This window comes from Populus nigra, chromosome 13, assembly GCF_951802175.1.
Source record: "Populus nigra chromosome 13, ddPopNigr1.1, whole genome shotgun sequence".
Lineage (NCBI taxonomy): Eukaryota > Viridiplantae > Streptophyta > Magnoliopsida > Malpighiales > Salicaceae > Populus > Populus nigra.
Window position 1 is genome coordinate 83,639 of NC_084864.1, and position 20,760 is coordinate 104,398.

The 20,760-nt window shown below is 36.6% G+C and overlaps 2 protein-coding genes and 1 pseudogene across 3 annotated transcripts; 2 read left to right on the forward strand and 1 right to left on the reverse strand.

The window, feature by feature from the left end:
- The first annotated feature begins 2,967 nt into the window (after window positions 1–2,967).
- Window positions 2,968–4,524, forward strand: LOC133670683 (polygalacturonase-like; annotated as a pseudogene).
- A 2,013-nt stretch (window positions 4,525–6,537) lies between these two features.
- On the forward strand, window positions 6,538–8,547 carry LOC133671105 (NADP-dependent alkenal double bond reductase P2-like). 2 transcript variants are annotated; one of them, XM_062091748.1, is made up of 4 exons: window positions 6,538–7,016; window positions 7,139–7,322; window positions 7,422–7,671; window positions 7,853–8,547. In XM_062091748.1, the coding sequence occupies exons 1-4, from the start codon at window positions 6,750–6,752 to the stop codon at window positions 8,229–8,231; spliced, it is 1,080 nt and encodes a 359-aa protein (XP_061947732.1). In that variant the 5' UTR covers window positions 6,538–6,749; the 3' UTR covers window positions 8,232–8,547. The 2 variants fall into 2 exon arrangements, with proteins under 2 accessions (XP_061947732.1, XP_061947733.1); XM_062091749.1 differs by having other exon boundaries at window positions 6,769–6,981.
- An 8,437-nt stretch (window positions 8,548–16,984) lies between these two features.
- LOC133670640 (polygalacturonase-like) lies at window positions 16,985–18,547 on the reverse strand. The gene is made up of 4 exons (XM_062091190.1): window positions 18,078–18,547; window positions 17,676–17,965; window positions 17,313–17,541; window positions 16,985–17,203 (listed from the first exon to the last, which is right to left on the reverse strand). Exons 1-4 carry the CDS (start codon window positions 18,528–18,530, stop codon window positions 16,985–16,987), a joined length of 1,191 nt encoding a protein of 396 aa, XP_061947174.1. The 5' UTR covers window positions 18,531–18,547.
- Between the last annotated feature and the right edge of the window lie 2,213 nt (window positions 18,548–20,760).

Genomic DNA, 20,760 nt, shown 5'->3' on the forward strand with positions numbered 1-20,760 from the left:
ATATGGTCTGTATTTAAAATTAAATGTATAAAAATTGTCTCGATATAATTTAGTTGACTTTGCTTGTTTAGAAGCAACGTAGATGATTGTTAAAACAAATCTAAAAAGATAAAATTGAAAGAAAAAAAAGATATAATAATAATAATAATAATAATAATAATAATGAGAGTTGAATTGAAAAAAAAGAAAAGGAAAGAAGAGGAGGAGGAGGAGGTTATAATTTTTCCCAAGTTAGAAGGTAATATTGAGCCAGCTAACTCTAATATATATATTTTTTAACGATAACGGTATCCTTAGTTATATTTATTAATCAATCGAGAATATATATTTTTTATCATTTTAAGAATACACCCCCATACAATAATTAAATATGTTCAATCTATGTATGTGTGTATATGTGCTAATGACCAAATATTTATGTGGGCATAAATATTTCAAGTTGTGAACTTTCCTAATTAATTCAGCATAGTTTTGGACTAATTAACTATAATTATAGTGAAAGTCATTGTGTCATGGTATGTACTAAACATTCAACTCTCTTCTCACCTGAATGCGAAATTGCAAGTACAGCACAAACAAATAGAATGTTAAATAACTATTCCAAGCATATACTACAGCCGCATAATTTCCCTGTAGCATATGATGGCAAATCTATGTAGGTCCAAGTTCATGCTGAGATTACGTACCATTAATATAAAGAGACTTTAACTTATGGCTTAAGCCGAAGAAATTGGACTCTAGGGCTCTAGCTCCTTTAAATTTGTGATCAAGAATGAGGAGTGATCGACTTGTATAATCATTCAAGTTCACCACATGGGGATTTCTTCTTCAAATGTCTAGTTAAAAATGAGATTCATGCATGTGAATATATTCTGTAATCTCAGTGGATGATAAGGTATTTCATTTACACACACATATTGATGAGGCATACATTTATACATGGAAGAACATGCACGAACAATTTAATTCATCAGCAACCGATCCTTGAAAGTTTATTTGGCGACCATTTATACTGTTAAAGTTTATTTAACCATTCAATTATAGACTTTTTCTCTATGAATCGACGTTCGTTTGCTTTCACTCTTTTTTTTTATTAGAAAAGAAACGAGAGATGGATAAGGCATTTCAATTTTTCATGATGTAAGACGGTGTCTTCGAAAATTGCCTGACTAAGAAAACCCAATTCACCATGACTTAGCATGGTTAGAAAACCCAATTCACCATGACTTAATTGTTCGAGACTTGGATCGGGTTAGATCAGTTGGTCTAAGAGTTGGCAAGTTTATATGGCTTCAAGAATTTTTTTTTAAATCAAAATATTTAAAATAAAAAACAAGATTGATAAAAAATTTGATTCAAATAAAACCCAATTTGGTTTTATAACTATGCTTTTTAGTATTTCAAGTCTTATCACTCTACAAATCACATAAAACTAATGAAGTTAGCTAATATCTTTTAAAGCCTGAACAAGAATTTGACAGTTATGGGAACAAATATAAGTGGAGTCAAGATAAGATGCAAACTTTGATTTCTCTTTTTTACCGTCTTCGATATTGGAACACAAGACAAGAAACCCCATGCGGAAAGCTTGTTACATAGGTTGGCCTGCTCCGATCCATGGGGAGGTTACCTGTCACTCTGAGTTAGTTGAAAACAGTTTCAAGTCTGAATCAGCTATATTAATTTGACAAGAGAAATTGACTTAATGATAATCACGTTACTGATCTCTTGACCTCCTAGTAGGTTAAGTCATTTTGGATTGATTTATTAAAGTTAGGCAAGAATAGGGACCAAATTAAAAGGGGCTACGCACATGCTTTACAAGTTGTTAGTCTTCATAAAAGGTTGATATATGAACATCGAGTAAGCTACGTACAGCGCTTTGCACACATCAAACAGTGTTGCCCATGCATGTGTTTGTGTGTGTGTTTTGAAAACAAGCACTAAAAACACACCACACGCCATTCCTTGTCCGTCTATCGGCCAGGCTGATCAGACAGGAATTTTGGTTTCTGAACTATGTATGTTATTGCACAACAACCTTAATTATTCCAAAATTTAAATGTAGTATATATGATCTCATCTTCAAAGGGTACTGACGAACGATCATGCAAATTAATCTAAGATGCAGACGAGATATGATAGGATTACTGTGCTGTACTGCTTGTTGTTAAATAAAATTTAGTAAATTCTGATAGCTCAAGGTCAGGAGGATATATACTAATTAATATTCAGAACCTGTCCCGAGCATCTTGCCGTAAATTCATGAAAACTATATGGTTAGTGAAGGCCGCACATATGTAAAGTATATCGGCTATTGATTGCTAGTTTAAAACAGAAACCAATGGATTTTCAATATTCAAAAGGAGTTTGAGTAAATTATTATCTATTCCTTTATATATGTTTGGTCTCTTGTTGGTGTTTTTAAGTATATTTGAGACATAAGAAAAAAAGAAATAAAACAAATGTTTTCATAAAACAATATTGGTTAACAAGAGCTAATGGGAACAAAGGAAATAAAAAGTATACTGTTTCCATCCCTTTGTGTCCCATCAAAAACACGAAAAGTGAAAGGATTACCCATTTAATTTCTATCTCGAGGTAGAAAAAATATGTTTACCTGTTATTAATTTATACTTTAAATTGACATAAATTTATTTTAAAACTATTCTAACAATAAATTTATTTTATATTTTAAATTTTTGTTTTCTTAAATTTATTTATTTTATCATGAGAAACTAATCAATATGAATGCATTAAAAGCATCCGTTAGTTTTTTTTTTTCCAATAAAAGATGAATATGGATTTCGACTTATATTTTCAAATACCCAATAATAAATCTCCACATGCATTCTATATCCAAACTTCCTATAGATACCACCTTCAGCTGCTTCAGATTCCCATCTCTCCATTTCAACTACTCATCACTTGCATCAATTCAAATATTATCCGATACCAAAAAGATAAATGGCAGGCCTTCCACTTCCAATGATCCCCCATCCTATTACCCTTTTCTTCATCATTTTCTTTGCGTTCTCACCTTTTAGCAAAGGCAGCACAATTTAGTGTGTTAAGTTATGGTGCCAAACCTGATGGAAAAACTGACTCAACCAAGGCCTTTGCTGCTGCTTGGGCACAGGCATGTGCCTCAACACAACCAGCCACAATTTCTGTTCCTAAAGGGAGTTTCTCTTTAGGTCAAGTGAGGTTTCAGGGTCCTTGCAAGAACCGTGCTATCTTGGTACGTATAGATGGTACCCTAGTCGCCCCATCAGATTATAAGGTCATTGGTAACGCTAAAAATTGGCTAATCTTTGAGCATGTTAATGGGGTTACTGTATCTGGAGGGACTCTTGATGGCCAGGGTGCTGGACTGTGGTCTTGTAAGAATTCCGGCAAGGGTTGCCCCAGAGGCGCAACGGTATGATAATAAAGCAAATGCATGCATGGCATTAATCATCTTACAATCTTTTGGTCAGTAGAGTAAAGATAGATATTATATTTTCAAGGTCTTAATTTTTCTTGTTAATTTATTTAGTGTGCAGTCACTTGAGTTTTCCAATTCAAACAATATTGCAATCACCGGATTGGCATCATTAAATAGCCAGTTGTTTCACATTGTCATCAATGGTCGCCAAAACGTCAAAGTGCAAGGAGTCAAAGTCTCTGCCGCCGGAAGCAGCCCTAACACGGATGGTATTCATGTTCAATCATCAACCGGTGTCACCATATTGAATTCTAGGATTGGAACAGGTGACGACTGTGTATCGATTGGCCCCGGTACCTCAAGTTTGTGGATTGAAAATGTGGCTTGTGGACCTGGCCATGGAATCAGGTAAATAAGAAATTATAACATCAATTATAAGTTTATATCAATTAGTAAATAAGAAATTATAACATCAATTATAAGTTTATATCAATTATCATCTGCTCCTAATGTTTAATGTGTTGCTAATTATGGGAACTGAAATGATGTGTATATGGTTGATATTGTAGCATTGGAAGTTTAGGCAAAGAATCCCAAGAGGCTGGTGTGCAAAATGTTACAGTCAAGACCACTACATTTACCGGTACAGAAAATGGACTGAGAATTAAGTCTTGGGGAAGGCCTAGCAATGGTTTTGCTAGAGATATTCTTTTCCAGCATGCAGTCATGAATAATGTCCAAAATCCTATTGTAATAGACCAAAACTATTGCCCCGGCGAGAAGAATTGCCCTGGCCAGGTACACGTCAAATCTATTGTCTATACCGTTCATTTCATTTTGAAAGCTAACATCCAAAACATACATAAATCTTGCTGTGTTTTGCTGTACATTAAATAAGTGATGTGACCTACCAAGATATTCATGGATCATCAGCAACAGAAGTGGCAGTCAAATTTAATTGTAGCAAAAATTATCCATGCACTGGGATCAAATTAGAAGATGTAAAGCTCACTTACAAGAATCAGCCAGCTGAAGCATCATGCAGCAATGCTGGTGGAGTTGCTTCAGGACTTGTTCAGCCCACTAGCTGTCTATAAGAGCCTAATTAATGAGGGGCTATATATATAGTTGATCAAGCAAAAAAAATAAATTATTACGTAACACATATAGTATATATACATATACAAATGGGATATTTTCTCTCTGTCTTAGCTTAAAAACAATGTAATACGTCCGTGGCAAGTCTCTCGGTTAATTATTTTTTTTATACATTTGAGACTTCATATAAGAAATATATTTTCTCCTTTATAACGTTCAGTTCTTTTGAAGCTTGCATCAGAATTGTTGTTATTAATGGGCTTATGAAATAACATAAACATAAAAATTAAGCTAAAATTTTAAAATTAACCAGAAAGATAACAAAACTAATAAAATAACATTTTCTAAACCTAATTTGAAAGCTTTCTTGACCTCTCTAAGTTACTAAAAACAAACCCATTATAATACTTGGCTGTAGAACAACTTAGAAAATATTGAGCTTTTGATTTAACAATAGCCACTTATTGGACTCTGACCTCTATCAACATTAACCAATACAATAATTTATATCTAATTGGTTAGATTCTCCTACATTAAAGTCCTAACTAGAAAGACTAATATTTTTATTTATCGATATTATTAGACGTAGAAACTCTATTTTCGGAGAAGAAATCAAACAATGAAATTCCATGAAAAGGGGCACTTCCAGTATTCTTAGATTTACTAACAATTTTTTTTTTGTTAGTATTTATATTCTCATTTTTTCAACAATAAATTTACCGACAGGCTCATGCACGGAAATACTTTATCAAAAAAACTATCATCGGTAATTTTTATCTGTCAATGAGTCTATCAGTAATAAAATTATCAATAGATTTACTAACGGTAAAAGCGCGTAAAAAATAAATTTACCGGCTTCATTCTTTCGACAGAATTCCCGCTTTATTTTGTCGATATTTCCCTTAGGAATTTTACCATATAATCGACAGAAATACCGTATGCAATTCTATTGATGATTATATAGTGATACTGTGATATTTTTAGAAATTTTTTTTCAACACTCTAAAATATACCAACAAACTTAATCCGTCAATAATACCATCAATAATTATTTAAAATATTATAGTAGTCAATAGTATTGGCGAGTCTAGCATAATAGTGAATGCAATAATTTACTAGCAGTAAATAGTGTTAGTGATATCAAAAGTTTTTTTTGACATCACGCAAATACAATATAGAACATAATCTCGGGAACATTACATTAAATTGAAAAATAAGTTAAAATACCAAAACAAATAATTAATTGTTCGGCTACAAAATTGAGTTTTATAGGTGCATGGAATCAAATTAATATCTTTGATTGTAATATACCAAATATTATTGCAGATTACAGTGCGAAGAATCTCAGATCCTGATCATAAATATTCACATCGTAAGAAAATATTTTATTGATTAAATACTAAGGGCTACTCCTGCAACTATTTGGTAGAGGTATACTAAAAAAGCAAAAAATTAATTAAACCAAGAAAATCAGGAAAAAAATAACTGAAAAAATTAAATCGTGAAAAAAAGCCGATTAAACCGATTAGAATTTTTTAAAAATCGACTGGTTTGGTTTGGTTCGGTTTTATAAGCCTAAAACAGAACTGAAGCCAAACCAGAAAAAAACAGAGCCAAACCGAAACCAAATTCATTAGAAATTACAAAAATAACCCCAAAAAAATTTAGTTTTTGGTTTTTAATATAAAATAACCGAACCGAACCAAAACCAAATCGAATTGAAACTGGTCGATTTGAACCGATTTTTATTCTAAAATAACCGGAAATCGATCGATTTGAACAAGTTTCAATTTGATTTTTTTTTAAAAAATTAATTTATTTAATTTTTAAATAAAAACCAAACCAAACAAAAATTAATTACAGGTAATATTTGGAATGACAAGCCCGTCTCTACGAGGAGGAAGTTCTGATTTATGAGACAGACCCATATTCTAATAATTGAGGCCCTCCTTCCAAATTTACAGGCCCATATTCTAAAAGAAAATCTTGTGAGGCTACTGGTCAGCACTTAGATCATGATTAACACTACAATCAGCACTTCCATCATCAGCAAATCAACAGTACTTCGAATAATATCTGCAATCTTGTGCCGGCAATTGACTTTTCAACAAGATCTAGCTAATGCATGTCTATATAATGTTTTGCCTTTTGCAACCTTGTAGATCATCAGCAATATTTTATCACCATTTTGTTCGGCAACAAATTAATCTAAGAAGCACAAAGCATGGCTAGTGATCATAGTGTTGGTGGGGTGGAAGTGATCAGCAACAAACAAGTGATCCTCAAGGACTATGTGAGTGGTTTTCCAAGAGAATCAAACCTGTACTTGACGACAAGTAACATCAAACTCAAAGTGCCAGAAGAAGAGAGTGGTAAAGATGCTGTGCTGGTTAAGAATCTCTACTTGTCTTGTGATCCTTTCATGCGTGGACGGATGCAGAGAGATCTGCCACCCGGTAAATCTGAACTATCTTCCTACTCCCTTGGCTCTGTATGTTCTCAATCTCCCTCTTTCATTGTTGCATTGTTATAATTTATATTACACGATTATTTATGGTGATTTTATTGCTAGTTACTGTGAATTTACTTACTCTTGTTGGAGACATTGAGCAGCCAATTGTTGGATATGGAGTGGCTAGAGTAGTTGATTCCAGGCACTCTGACTTCAAGAAAGGCGATTTGGTCTGGGGAACGACAATCGGCTGGGAAGAATACAGTCTAATGACAACACCTGAATACCTCTTCAAAATCAACCATACTGATGATATACCCCTTTCATACTACACTGGAATTCTTGGTATGTAAGCTCTTGACCCATATGATTTTCTTATGTGAACCTGTTTTGTTATGACTGTAATGAGCCATATTCTTTGAATTTGTGCTTTTGCTCTTACAGGAATGCCTGGCATGACTGCTTATTTTGGCTTCTTTGACATTGGCTCTCCCAAGGAAGGAGACCGTGTCTACGTTTCATCAGCATCAGGCGCAATTGGTCAGCTTGTTGGGCAATTTGCAAAGCTGATAGGTTGTTATGTTGTTGGAAGTGCTGGAAGTAAAGAAAAGGTTGAACTATTGAAGACCAAGTTTGGATTTGATGATGCTTTCAATTATAAAGAGGAGCATGACTTGGATGCAGCCTTAAAAAGGTTAGTGTATGAAGTCTGCATAAGAGACAATCTGAAATAGCACTCTCAAGCCTTACGGAACCTCTAGAAGTTCTGCAGCTTAATTAATCTGTGATTATGTGCTTTATTTTTTTTTTTTTTGAATGTTAATCTTGTGGGGATTGGCTCAAGTGGAAAAATGAATGATTGTTTCCATTGCCAGGTACTTCCCTGAAGGCATCGACATTTACTTTGAGAATGTTGGAGGAAAAATGCTTGATGCTGTCCTTCTAAACATGAGACACCATGGCCGTATTGCTTTGTGTGGAATGATCTCTCAATACATTCTCGAGCAGCCTGAAAGTGTGCATAACTTAATCGCTGTACTCTTTAAGCAGATCCGGATGGAAGGGTTTGCTGTTGCCGAGTACTATGACCAATACTCCAAGTTCTTGGATTTTGTTCTGCCTTATATTAAAGAAGGGAAGATTGTTTATGTGGAAGACATAACTGAAGGACTCGAGAGTGGCCCTGCTGCATTGATAGGCCTATTCAGCGGCCGAAATGTAGGCAAGCAAGTAGTGAAGGTTGCTCAGGAGTGATCAGTCTCCCTTTACATGTCTTTTTGCCAATGCCATTGCTTGTCTTACATGCTTCATATGGTACTGTGTCAATACTAGCAAGTAGAGAAGGTTTCCAATGAGCGATCGGCCTCCTTTAGTATCCTTTCCATAGTTTTGAGTTAGAACAGTAGATAAGTATTGTAAAACTGCTCTGCCCAACTAAATAAAATATATGTCATATCTGAATTATAATGAAGTAGACTGTTTTACTCCTTTTATAGTGCTGCAGCTATATATATTGCTGTAAAATTAATGTTATCTGTAATAAAATTCAAGTGGCCTGATTAGATCATCACTCGGTTTTGCGCATGCTGTCAATTTTCCATTTTGTAAAGTTCCCTTGAATGCTTCAGCTTCCATGCTTTGAATTTCTAGACTGGGAAGCTCTGAACAGATCGAAATCCAGAACACGTTCATGTTTTAATTTTAGGAAAGATTAATTTATAATTACAGTGATAGCAAATTCATTAGGTTTTGATGGAGATGAGAGATTTGCCAAAGTGCCATATCTTTTGAATTTTATCTTGCGAAGGGGATGAGCCATATCTACGTGGTTTTGAGTTAATTTGAAAAATGAGTCAAATATACTAACTTTAAATATCCATAAACTGATAAAATCAGACTAAAATTAATCTAACTATAAATATAAATATTACCACCAAAAAAATATTATTACTATTACTTCAAAAATCAATCTTGTAAAATAATTAAAATTAAAATAAAACTAATATATTGAATACATGATAAAATTCATCAAAACCCCAAATGCAACAAAAAAAGAAAAAAGAAAATATAAGATTCCAAACACCAAAAATTAGAATTTAAATACAAAAAAACAAATCAAGGAGGTACAAATCCACAACACCCTACAACCTTTCTAGTCCTGAGAGGGAAATAGAGTACAGAAAGAAAGAATTTGTATTGTAAGAATGTTTTACATCCGAAGTGTTTGAAGTGCGTTGGGGCTACCTATGTTTTGGACCCATGCTAGAGGAAAGTCTTGTCGTAAGGCATTCACCATTCTTTTTTATGTAGAAAATTCCGACCGGTGATGTTATGATATTTACACATTAGAGGCTAAGCATACTAACACAATATTTAACGTGGTTCGGCAAACCGCCTACATCCACGAGAGAAGCCATTTCATTATATAGGGAGAGTATAAGATTTACAACAATAGAGAAGAAGGAATCATCCCCTCTTTGGCAACTCTCAACCTCACTCTATTTCTCTCTTTTCAGTGCTGCAATGGCAGCTACTGCTGGCTGCCTTGGCAGCCCACTCTCTCCTAGATTTATCACGTCTTTGGCTCTACTTTCCCTCTCACACTTTCTCATTTTGCTCTCAACCGTATGCCTCTATTTATAGGCATCCATGGTGCTGCTCCACTTGTTCTTTGGTCAATAATAGTGGCCACCAACTCAAGCTCATCTTCAACAATGGTGGCTGCCAACCTTTGACATTTCGGAAGGGCTGCTGTATTTGTCAATGGACGGTGTTGTCCATTAATGGTTGCTACACATTAATGACAACCAACCCAACATTTTATGGTATTTGGCTAGCTAGAAACAAATTGATTTTTGAAGATACGATACTGGATTGAAATACAATTTTTGAGTTGATTCTTCATCATCTTGCTCTTCAGTTAAAGACAATTGATGGCAATTTTACCTATACTGGTATGGATTTGTTTAGAGACTAGATGGAATCCTGCAATGGTCGAACAAGTAACACGTTTTATTTCTTCGAACTGTAAAATGTGGAGCCACCAAGGCATTATTGCCTATAAGTCAATGATGTGGGCACCAACTCGGTGCCACTTGCAGCATCAATTAGTGCCACTTGTTTCTTGTTTTTTTTGCAAGACAAAGACTAGTTGCTTGTCTATAAATAATCAATGCATTCAATCCTTAACCACACCTTAAAAGAGAAAGAAGAGGAGAGTAAGAGAGGGAAAGTTCCCACAAAGTTATGAGGAATCAGTAAAAGAGTAAGTGATGTATTTTTTCCTATTAATAGAGAGATTTCAGTTGTTTTCCTATTAGTACAGAGAGGTTGTAATTTCCACATTACTTAGTAAAATTCTTTTATACTTGCCCGTGAAAGTAACCTAATTAGGTGAACCACGTAAATTCTTGTATGTCATTTCTCATTTTATCATGTCCCTTATCTTTTATTTTATCGGGTTTATATGCCAGTATCCTAACATAGAAAGGGGTTGGGCATGTTGAATTCTACGATGAATTGTATGTACTAACAAAAAACTATATGCTGGGAATGTGCATTTTACATGACAGAAATGCAGCTTAGACAGCTTTCTGAACCATTTGGTATTGTGGAGCTTGTACAATTGCCTCTTAACCTTGAGACAGGACAATGCAAAGGTTTTCGATTTGTTCAGTTTAATCAACTTGAAAATGCAAAGGCTACACAAAGTGCTTTGAATGGAAAATTGGAGATTGGAGTTCGAACTATTAAGGTTTCATCTGTTAAAGAACATGGCGGACAGCAAGATAGTGGAGTAAAATCTGCTGACTTCGATGATGATAATGAGGGTGGATTGGTGCTCACTGAAGAGCATTGCTTACACAGAAGCTAGATCGCACTGGTATTGCCAGAAGCATTGCAGGCTGTCTTGGAGTACCTTTGCTAAATGGGTCAGCTCCAAATCAACAATTCATTAGCTTGCCTGTCAATGGGCAAACTACTATGGAAGCAGCAGCACTTCAAACACCAGCTTTACCTTCCCCTGCCTCTAGATATATTAGGCAACCCAGCGAGTGTCTGCTAATATTTTTAGAAATAGGCGCAAGGTAAAAAGTTTTTCCTCCCTATATGCATACTGAAAGCCAAATTATGTTTTGAAGGCAGCTTGTTAGCAGCTAACAATGAGTCTATTTCTTAAAATTACTGTGCTATAACCATGAGACCAAGCCATCAAATCGGTCCCTAACCATGTATGTTGCGATATACTTTTGAGCTTCTTTAGTGTTTCATTGGCAACTATAATGAAACTCTCCAGGCTAGTGATCATGGTAGTGGTCGTTTGAATCAGTGGGGAGCAAAATCTTTCAGCCTTTTTATGGATATTTTCCATTTTATCGAATATCCTTTATGGCGCCTTAGCAAGTCTAAAACTGAAAGTTGGAGGTCTTTCGTCCTTCAGAAATATGATCATTCTTTTTATAATGGATTGCTACGTTTCTATCATAATTTGTCTCCTATTTGGAAAGACATTGTTTCTTTTTGTTTTTTTGTACTCATTAGTAGCTGGCATTGCTCTTAAGGAAAGTATCTTAAGGAAAGTATCTGTTTTGCTGCTGGTAATGGTGTTTGAGTTTATTTTTGGAGTGATATTTGGGTGGAAAATCTGAGCCTGAGGGATGTTGTATTAAACTCAATCCATCTAGAAGGTCAAGGAAGGCAACCACCGGTCAGCCAGCCACCAGCTATGACCGACTGGCCGCCAGCCGCCTTCACACCACCGTCCACAGCCGCCTTCACACTTGAAGGTTGAATTATCTTGTTTTGAATTCGTGTATAAATAGCAAGCTGAGCTTATGCTATTAGGTGTGGGAGAGTAGAGAGAATAGAGAGAAACACTAGAGAGAAAGAGAGGGTGTGTATTGTTAAGCTTGTTGTAACTTTATTTTGCTCCTGTAAGCTTGTGTTCTTGAAATAAAACTTTGTGTTTTATCCCCTCTGAGTGTTTCAAAGCCACCACTAGTGGTTCCTCCCACCAACAATTGGTATCAGAGCCCCGTTCGTTAGAAAACAGAAGTATTTTCTGGGATAGCCGAATTTTCAAAGTTGTCAAAAACAAGTTTTGATCATTTCACCGTGTAGAGCTCATCCATACGAACTCACTGCCGCAAAAATCAGCTCAATCGGACACCGGGGTGATCCCCACGCGCCTCCTGAAGTTCCGGTAACTGTAGCCCAGTCGCACCCACTCGCGCCAGAGGAAGAAGACGAGTGACGTCCACGCGCGCCATATTTGAGCCGTTTAAGCCGCGCCGCGCCAAACCGAGCCAAGCCTCAAGCCAAGCCTCCAGCCGAGCCGAAGAATATTCCCGAGAATATTCCCTTTTCAAGCCGAGCCGCTAAGCCGAGCCGCTCTTAGCCGAGGCCGAGCCGATAGAATATTCCACAGAATATTCCCGGTTCAACCCAGCGAACCGCCCGACGCCCAGAATTGGTTTTTGGACCGGTTCACCCATTTTCTGACCCGATTTCGACAAAGTCAGACCGGTTCCCGACTATTTCGACCATTCCGGATCGATCTACATTGTCCGTTTTGCCAAATTCAACTCCCAGAAGGAGATATAGTCATTAAAAGAGCAAAATGACTACAGAAAGTACACAAACACTCATCCCAAAGCTGACCAAAGACAACTATGATAGTTGGTGCATCAGATTAAAGGCATTCCTTGGTTCACAAGAGTGTTTGGAGATTGTACACTATGGTTATGATGAACCAGAGTCCAAAGAAGAAGAAGATGCTTTACAAGAGGCACAGAAACAAGCCCTGAAAGTCAACAGAAAGAAGGACAACAAAGCAAAGACCATCATCTACCAAGGTCTTGATGAAGATACATTCGAGATCATAGCTTCCGCTGAAACATCAAAAGACATATGGGAGGCTCTCCAACAAAAATACAAAGGTGCCGACAGAATCAAGAAGATTCGTCTTCAATCTTTGCGAGGTGAATTTGAATTATTGCAGATGAAGTCCTCGGAGTCTATTTCTGATTATCACACAAGAATTATGGTGATAGTCAATCAGATGAGGAGAAATGGAGAAGCCATCGTCGATTCTCGAATTACTGAGAAAATTTTGAGATCCCTAGATCCAAAATTTGATTTTGTTGTTGTCGCTATTGAAGAGTCCAAGGAAGTGGACAAGTTGACAGTTGATGAGCTTATGAGTTCTTTGCAAGCTCATGAGCAGAAGATTGTAAAGCGAAATGGAGATAAGGCCATCGAGCATGCCTTACAAGCAAAGCTGTCTCTCAAGGACAAATATGTGCAAGGGGAGACTTCAACAAGTGGATATACCACTCAAGCAGAAAGTCAACAATCCAGAGGAGGATTCCAGAGATTCCAAGGAAGAGGTTCTTGGAATACAAGTTTCAGAGGAAGAGGTGGTAGAAATACCACCAGAGGAGGTAGAGGACAACAAGCATTCACTCCTAGAGGAAGAGGAGGCGGTTACAATAACCGTGATAAGAGAAATATCCAGTGTTATAAGTGCAATCAATTTGGGCACTATAGCACTGAATGTCAAAGGAAAGCTCCGTTGGAGATACGTGAGCAAGCCAACTATGCAGAGAAGGATGACAGAGAAGAAGCTGCATTTCTTGTCCAACAAGAACTTGGCGAGAAACAGGAAAATATATGGTATCTAGATACTGGAGCCAGCAATCACATGTGTGGCTATCGAGAGTTATTTGGTGATCTAGATGAGACCAAGCAAGGTCTAGTTACTTTTGGAGATACCTCAAAGGTTCCATTCAAAGGTAAAGGCAGCATCCCAATCAAGTTGAAGAACGGCGATTCCAGCTACATCGCCAATGTCTATTATGTCCCAGCCATAAAGCAGAACCTGATCAGTTTAGGTCAACTTATGGAGAGAGGTTATACTTTTTACTCGAAGAATTGTCATCTGACAATTAGAGACAACAATGGGAGATTAATGGCCTATGTGAAAATGTCCAAGAATAGGATGTTTCCTTTGAACATCCAGTATGATGCAGCAAGGTGTTTGAGTGCCATCACCAACAGTGAAGAATGGCTTTGGCACCTGAGGCTTGGACATCTGAATTTCACAAGTCTGAAGATGCTAGCAAGCAAGAAGATGGTCAAAGGTTTGCCCCACATTGATCATCCAGATGAAGTCTGTGAGAGTTGTGTCCTCAGCAAACATCACAGATCCAGTTTTGCCAAAGAAGTCAACTGGAGAGCAAAGAGGCCACTGGAGTTAGTGCACACAGATGTGTGTGGCCCAATAACGCCTATGTCGACTGGACATAATAGGTATTTCCTCACTTTTATTGATGATTTTAGTAGAAAGACGTGGATATACTTTCTGAAGAGGAAGTCAGAAGTATTCAATTGTTTTAAAGATTTTAAAGCAATTGTGGAGAAGCAAAGTGGCTACATGATCAGAACCGTGAGATCTGATCAAGGTGGAGAATATACAGCAAATGACTTTGAAGCCTATTGTACACAACAAGGCATTAGACATCAGACAACACCTGCGTATACACCACAGCTGAATGGTGTAGCTGAAAGGAAGAATCGCACGATTCTTGACATGGCAAGAAGTCTGCTCAAAGCAAAGAAGTTGCCCAAGCAATACTGGGCTGAAGCTGTATCATGTGCAGTGTATCTACTGAATCGCTGCCCAACCAGAAGTTTGCAAGGAGTCATTCCAGAAGAAGCATGGAGTGGTCACAAACCAAGTGTTACTCATCTACGAGTCTTTGGTTGTGTAGCATATGCAAAGATCCCAGATGCAAGAAGGACCAAACTCGATGATAAAAGCGAGAGATGCATCTTTGTGGGATATGGTGAAAGAAGGATGGGATACAAGCTGTATAATCCCATCATGAAAAAGGTGATTATGAGTAGAGATGTTATCTTTGAAGAAGATAAATCTTGGGAATGGAATGATGATAAAGAAGCAACCAAATGGATCAACATTGATTTGATCCTTGAAGGTGAAGAAGTACCAACAGTACTTGTCGAAGAACCGATTGTGCCAGCAGCTGAACCACAAAGTCCGGTACACAGATTCCCTGTATTCAACAGGAGGAACACACCAGGAGCATCATCATCAACACCACCAGCAACATCCTCATCGTCAGAAGGACCAAGAAGGATGAGAAATCTTGACGAGTTGTACGATGCCACGCAAGTCATCGAAGATACAACTCTATTTTGTTTCTTTGCAGATAATGACCCACTTAGCTTCAACAAAGCTATCACAGAAGAGAAGATAGAAGCAATGGATGAAGAAATGCATGCCATTGAAAAGAATGATACCTGGAAGCTGACTTATCCACCAGAAAGCAATAGGTGTCAAAGGGGTCTATAAGACAAAGAAGAATGCAAAAGAAAAGGTGCAAAAATACAAAGCCATTGAAGAGGGAAACATTTATCAGAATGAAGTTCATGCTTGGCATGACATCCCTCGATTGAGTTTAAAGGGGAGATTTGTTGTATTAAACTCAATCCATCTAGAAGGTCAAGGAAGGCAACCACCGGTCAGCCAGCCACCAGCTATGACCGACTGGCCGCCAGCCGCCTTCACACCACCGTCCACAGCCGCCTTCACACTTGAAGGTTGAATTATCTTGTTTTGAATTCGTGTATAAATAGCAAGCTGAGCTTATGCTATTAGGTGTGGGAGAGTAGAGAGAATAGAGAGAAACACTAGAGAGAAAGAGAGGGTGTGTATTGTTAAGCTTGTTGTAACTTTATTTTGCTCCTGTAAGCTTGTGTTCTTGAAATAAAACTTTGTGTTTTATCCCCTCTGAGTGTTTCAAAGCCACCACTAGTGGTTCCTCCCACCAACAAGGGACTTATTCCCTAGGCTATTTAGTCTTTCTTGCAAGAAGGATGGCTGGATTGCTGATATGGGTGATTTGGAACTTACCATGGAGGAGAGAATTTCGAACTGATGAAGCAGACCTGTATGATCATCTTATAAACATACCTTCCCAGGTTCATCTTTTCCCAACATCTGAGGAGAGCTTGGTATGAATACATGAATCCAGGGGTTTGTTTTTTGTTAAATATTCTAGGGAACTGATCCACTCCTCTCATGCTGCCAATGCAGCTTCATTTCTCCCGAAAGTAGGGAACTGATCCACCTTCTGGTGTCTTGAAATGGAAAGTGGATGGAGCTTCCAATAGTAAACCAGGGAGGGAGGGCTTGTATCGGCGGCGTGTTAAGAGATACAGCTAACAGCTTGTTTTTTTTTGTCTCTTGTTTCATTGGCACTAACGACCCTAATGAAGCATAGGTACTTAGCTATCATTTGAGTCTATAAAAAATTGAAATTATTTAATTCAGATATTTCATTTGATTTTTTAAAAACTTGATCTGATGTTGATCAGGGTAAGTCTCTGAATAAAGGTAACTTAATCCGGATATATATATTTTTTTATTTTATAAAAAATTAAAAATAACATGATTTAAATAATTAAAATTCTTTTTAACAAGTTTTAACTGAATTTTTCTTGGTTAACCAGATCACAGATCAACCAAGATTTTTAACCAAACTATAACAAGTTAATTATCCCACCATTATTTGTTTTTGACACCCAAACCATTTTAGATCTCGAGTCACGAGTCAATCTTTTGAATCGGGTTGAGTTTTAAAACAATGATTTAAACTCTAAATTTAAATAAGGATTGAACAAGATTATTATTTAATAAAAATTACTAATTTATCTAGGTTATATTGTATATAATAAAGTAGAGAATATAACTCTCACATAAATATCAAATAAAAAGCTACAAGAACTAACCAAACTGTAGTAGTTTGGAAATTTTAGTTTTCACTACAATTATAATTGCAAAGGTCGGGCACAAACGTGCCTCAGGCTCAAGCAATAAACTTCGAATCAATGAGCTATACTTTGCTCACTACTTTTTTTTTTTCCGCATAGGATTGTTACGATTTCTTCCTTACTGCTTAGTCAACTAGTTCATCTTTAGACTCCTACAAACAGCTAGTAGGCTGAACCATGCCGGAAGCAACTCCACCAGCATTGCTACATGATGCTTCAGCCGGTTTATTGTCGTAAGTGAGCTTCACATCCTCCAGTTTAATCCCAGTGCACGGATATTTTCTACTACAATCAAATTTCACCGCAAGTTCAGTGGCTGATGTTCCATGAATGTCTTGATAGGTCACATCGCTGATTTTCACACCAGAAGCCTGTTTAATGCACAAGAAATTAGTAGAAAGATTCAAGTATATTTTATGTTAATCTTACTTTCATAATTTGATGAAAAGAAAGAGTATAGAGGCAGTAGATTTGACGTACCTGGCCAGGGCAATTCTTGTTGCCGGGGCAATAGTTTTGGTCTATCAAAATGGGATTTTTGACGTTATTCATGACTACATGTTGGAAAAGAATATTTGTAGCAAAACCATTGCTAGGCCTTCCCCAAGTCTTAATTCTCAGTCCATTTTCGGTACCCGTAAATGTAGTGGTTTTGACTGTAACATCTCGCACACCAGCCTCTTGGGAGTCCTTGCCCAAACTTCCAATGCTACATCGACCATGCATTCACACGTTATTTTTTTTTCAGTTCCCACAATAAGCAACAAATTAGACATCATGTGCTCATGATAATTGATATGAATGTATAGCTGATGACTACTGGACTGATATTTTCTTAATTACCTGATTCCATGGCCTGGTCCACATGCTACATTTTCAATCCACAAATTAGACGTGCCGGGGCCGATAGATACACAATCGTCACCCGTTCCAATCCTAGAATTCAAGATGGTGACAGCGGTTGATAATTGAACGTGAATGCCATCCGTGTTAGGGCTGTTTCCGTCAGCAGAGACTTTGACTCCTTGCAATTTGACGTTTTGGCAGCCATTGATGACAATATGGAACATTTGGCTATTTAATGATGCCAATCCGGTGATTGCAATGTTTTTTGAATTGGAAAATTCAAGTGACTGCACAATAAAAAGATTTAAGACTTTAAGAATAGATTGTGTATTTAACTTTAGTCCAGAGACCAAAATTGTAAGATAATTATGTCATGCATGCATGTGATTAGCATAGTACCGTTGCGCCCCTGGGGCAATTACCCTTGCCGGAGTTCTTGCAAGACCACAGTCCAGCACCTTGACCGTCAAGAGTCCCTCCAGATAGAGTAACCCCATTAACATGCTCAAAGATTAGCCAGTTTTGTGCACTACCAAGGACCCCATAATTTGATGGAGCGACTAGGGTACCATCTATACGTACCAAGATAGCATTATTCTTGCAAGGACCCTGAAACTTCACTTGACGTAGAGAGAAACTCCCTTTAGGAACTGAGATTGTGGCTGGCCCTGTAGAGGCACATGCTTGTGACCAAGCAGCAGCAAAGGCCTTGGTTGAGTCAGTTTTTCCATCATGTTTGGCCCCATAACTTAACACACTAAATTGTGCTGCCTTTGCTGAAGGGGAGGCAAGGAAAATGATAGAAAGAAGGGTGAGGAGAAGAGGGCTCATTGGAAGTGGAAGGGATGCCATAGAATGATATGAGTTAATGCAAGTGATCAGCGGTGGAAACTGAGAGAGAGAGAGTTGTGAAGAGGAAGTTGAAGCCGTTAAAGATGGTATTTATAGGAAGTTTGGAGGTGGAAATAGATTGACAACAATCAGCGCCGTACTTTGAGAAGGACTTTTGTCTCATTTTTTTGGAGGTTTCCTCACCAAAATACCCTTGAAGCCGATTTGGAGAAGCATTTTGCAACAAATCAAACCATTGTTGTAAAACCCATCCCAGCTCAACAATTCAAGACTTGACCTTAACTGAGTCTTAAAATAAATTAGATTGAAGTTGGTTTGATTAAATATAATTGACTTAATATAAATCAACTCGATCAAAATAAAAATTTAATTTGAATTCTTTTTAAAAATATTAAAACAACATTGTTTGAATTTATTGGAGTTAATCTGCACAGTTGATGAACTGATGATCAAATAACTCACCGCCTGAGTTTTAAATTGGACTTAAATCAAAACTCTTTAACCTTGTAGTCGAACCATCCCATAACTATATAACAAATAAAATCCCATTAGTTACGGTCTATAATAAGATCCATTAAATAAGATTCATTAACATTGTTGATGACAGCAATGGAAAGAACAGACCATTAGGAGAGGAGAGTTGATCTTTGTTGTGTGGCTAAATATATAGAAGAAACAAGCTCTTGAAAAATAACATATCCCACGTGCTTAGCTACTACTTAGAAACATTAATGACTTGTTTAGAGTCATTACTATACTAAATGATCTTGTTAATTAGAGGGGTTTATTAGGTAATGGCTGTTCTTATGGTAAGAAATTAAAAAAAAAGTTGGTCTAGATTAGTTCCTTGATTACCGGATTAAAAAGTCAATCCAAAGTTAAACATGGGTATGAACCTTTTTCAAATTGAAAAAGTAGACCGACCCACGCCGTGAGGAGCATGGTGATGTAGCATTGGTCAGCTCGGATCCATGGGCAAATAAGTGAAAGTGCTCCGAATAATTTGACCACGCACAAAAGAATGACAGGCAACATTCCACGTTTTTTTTCCCTTCTTTATTTTAATGAGATATATTTTTTAAATATTATAAAATAAAAAAAAATATATTATTTATTGATTATATCAAATTTGATCATTAATCTTTTTTATTTTTATATATTTTTTTTTCAATTTTTTTTTAAATTACATCCTTTAAAATTTGATTTTTATATCAACTTTAGTCATCATTCTTTTAGTTGTTATTTTTTTTCTTTTGTGTTTTTTTTAATTGAATTTTTTTATCTATTATATATTGTTCTATTCTTTTGATTGCTATTTATTTTTTCTAAATAATTTATGAAATTTTAATTTTTTTTAAAAAATTTCATTATCTTTTAACTTTTTTATCTGTCAAATTTGGTCCTCATACTTTTGATTGATATTATAGAAAGAGTCCTATATATATGTAAATATCTTATATAGAAATAGTTATCATGTGTAGTACATTCCACTCTTATATTGTACACAACCCTAAAGATATAAATATAAAGAAAGGGTTGTTATCATTAGGCAATTTATTATATTTTATATAAATTCAATCTCTCAACGTCATTCAACTTGGTATCAGAGCAGCAACAAAATCTACCTTCATGTTTCTGTTTTATTGTTCGGTCGTCTCTTCCAAATCATCCTGCACTCATTTGCTTCCATCTTCCATTCTTCTATTTTTTCTTTTATTTTTGGTTGTCTCCTCCAGACCGGTTTGCCTCTCCTTTTCTCTTGACAATGGACAACCAAGAACTTCAACATGGTGTTGTTGTTGCTGCACCAATCTCTCAGTCTTCTTTAGCGGCTGCTACTGCCAGCATAGTTCCTCTGAACTCTTCTATAGATATCATGAACAGGACTGCCATCATTCCTCTTCCTAATACTCAGAAGGTACTTTCTTTACAACTCTCCAATACCAAATTCTTGTATCGGAGGATGCAGATGAAACTTTTTTTTTTTGGGCCAAGGCATGCACTCCTTTGTTGATGGGACCTTACCATGTCCTCCTTCTCATCTTATATCTACTGCCACATCCTTACCATTGGTCAATCCTTCATATTTATCATGGAAACAACAATACCACTTAATCATGAGTGCTCTTTTATCCTCGCTCTCTATGGAAGTTTTGCATCTAGTTATGGATTGTAAAACTTCTCACGACATTTGGACAACGCACTCTCTATGGAAGTTCTGCATCTAGTT

Excerpts from the sequence above, each read along its gene's own strand:
- LOC133671105 (XM_062091748.1), top strand. The coding sequence starts at position 6,750 with ATGGCTAGTGATCATAGTGTTGGTGGGGTGGAAGTGATCAGCAACAAA. Across the intron at positions 7,017-7,138 it reads CTTCCTACTCCCTTGGCTCT|CCAATTGTTGGATATGGAGT; the intron begins GTATGTTCTCAA and ends GACATTGAGCAG. Across the intron at positions 7,672-7,852 it reads TTGGATGCAGCCTTAAAAAG|GTACTTCCCTGAAGGCATCG; the intron begins GTTAGTGTATGA and ends TTCCATTGCCAG.
- LOC133670640 (XM_062091190.1), bottom strand. The coding sequence starts at position 18,530 with ATGGCATCCCTTCCACTTCCAATGAGCCCTCTTCTCCTCACCCTTCTT. Across the intron at positions 17,542-17,675 it reads GGACCAGGCCATGGAATCAG|CATTGGAAGTTTGGGCAAGG; the intron begins GTAATTAAGAAA and ends TGGTCGATGTAG. Across the intron at positions 17,204-17,312 it reads ACAAGAATTGCCCTGGCCAG|GCTTCTGGTGTGAAAATCAG; the intron begins GTACGTCAAATC and ends TGCATTAAACAG.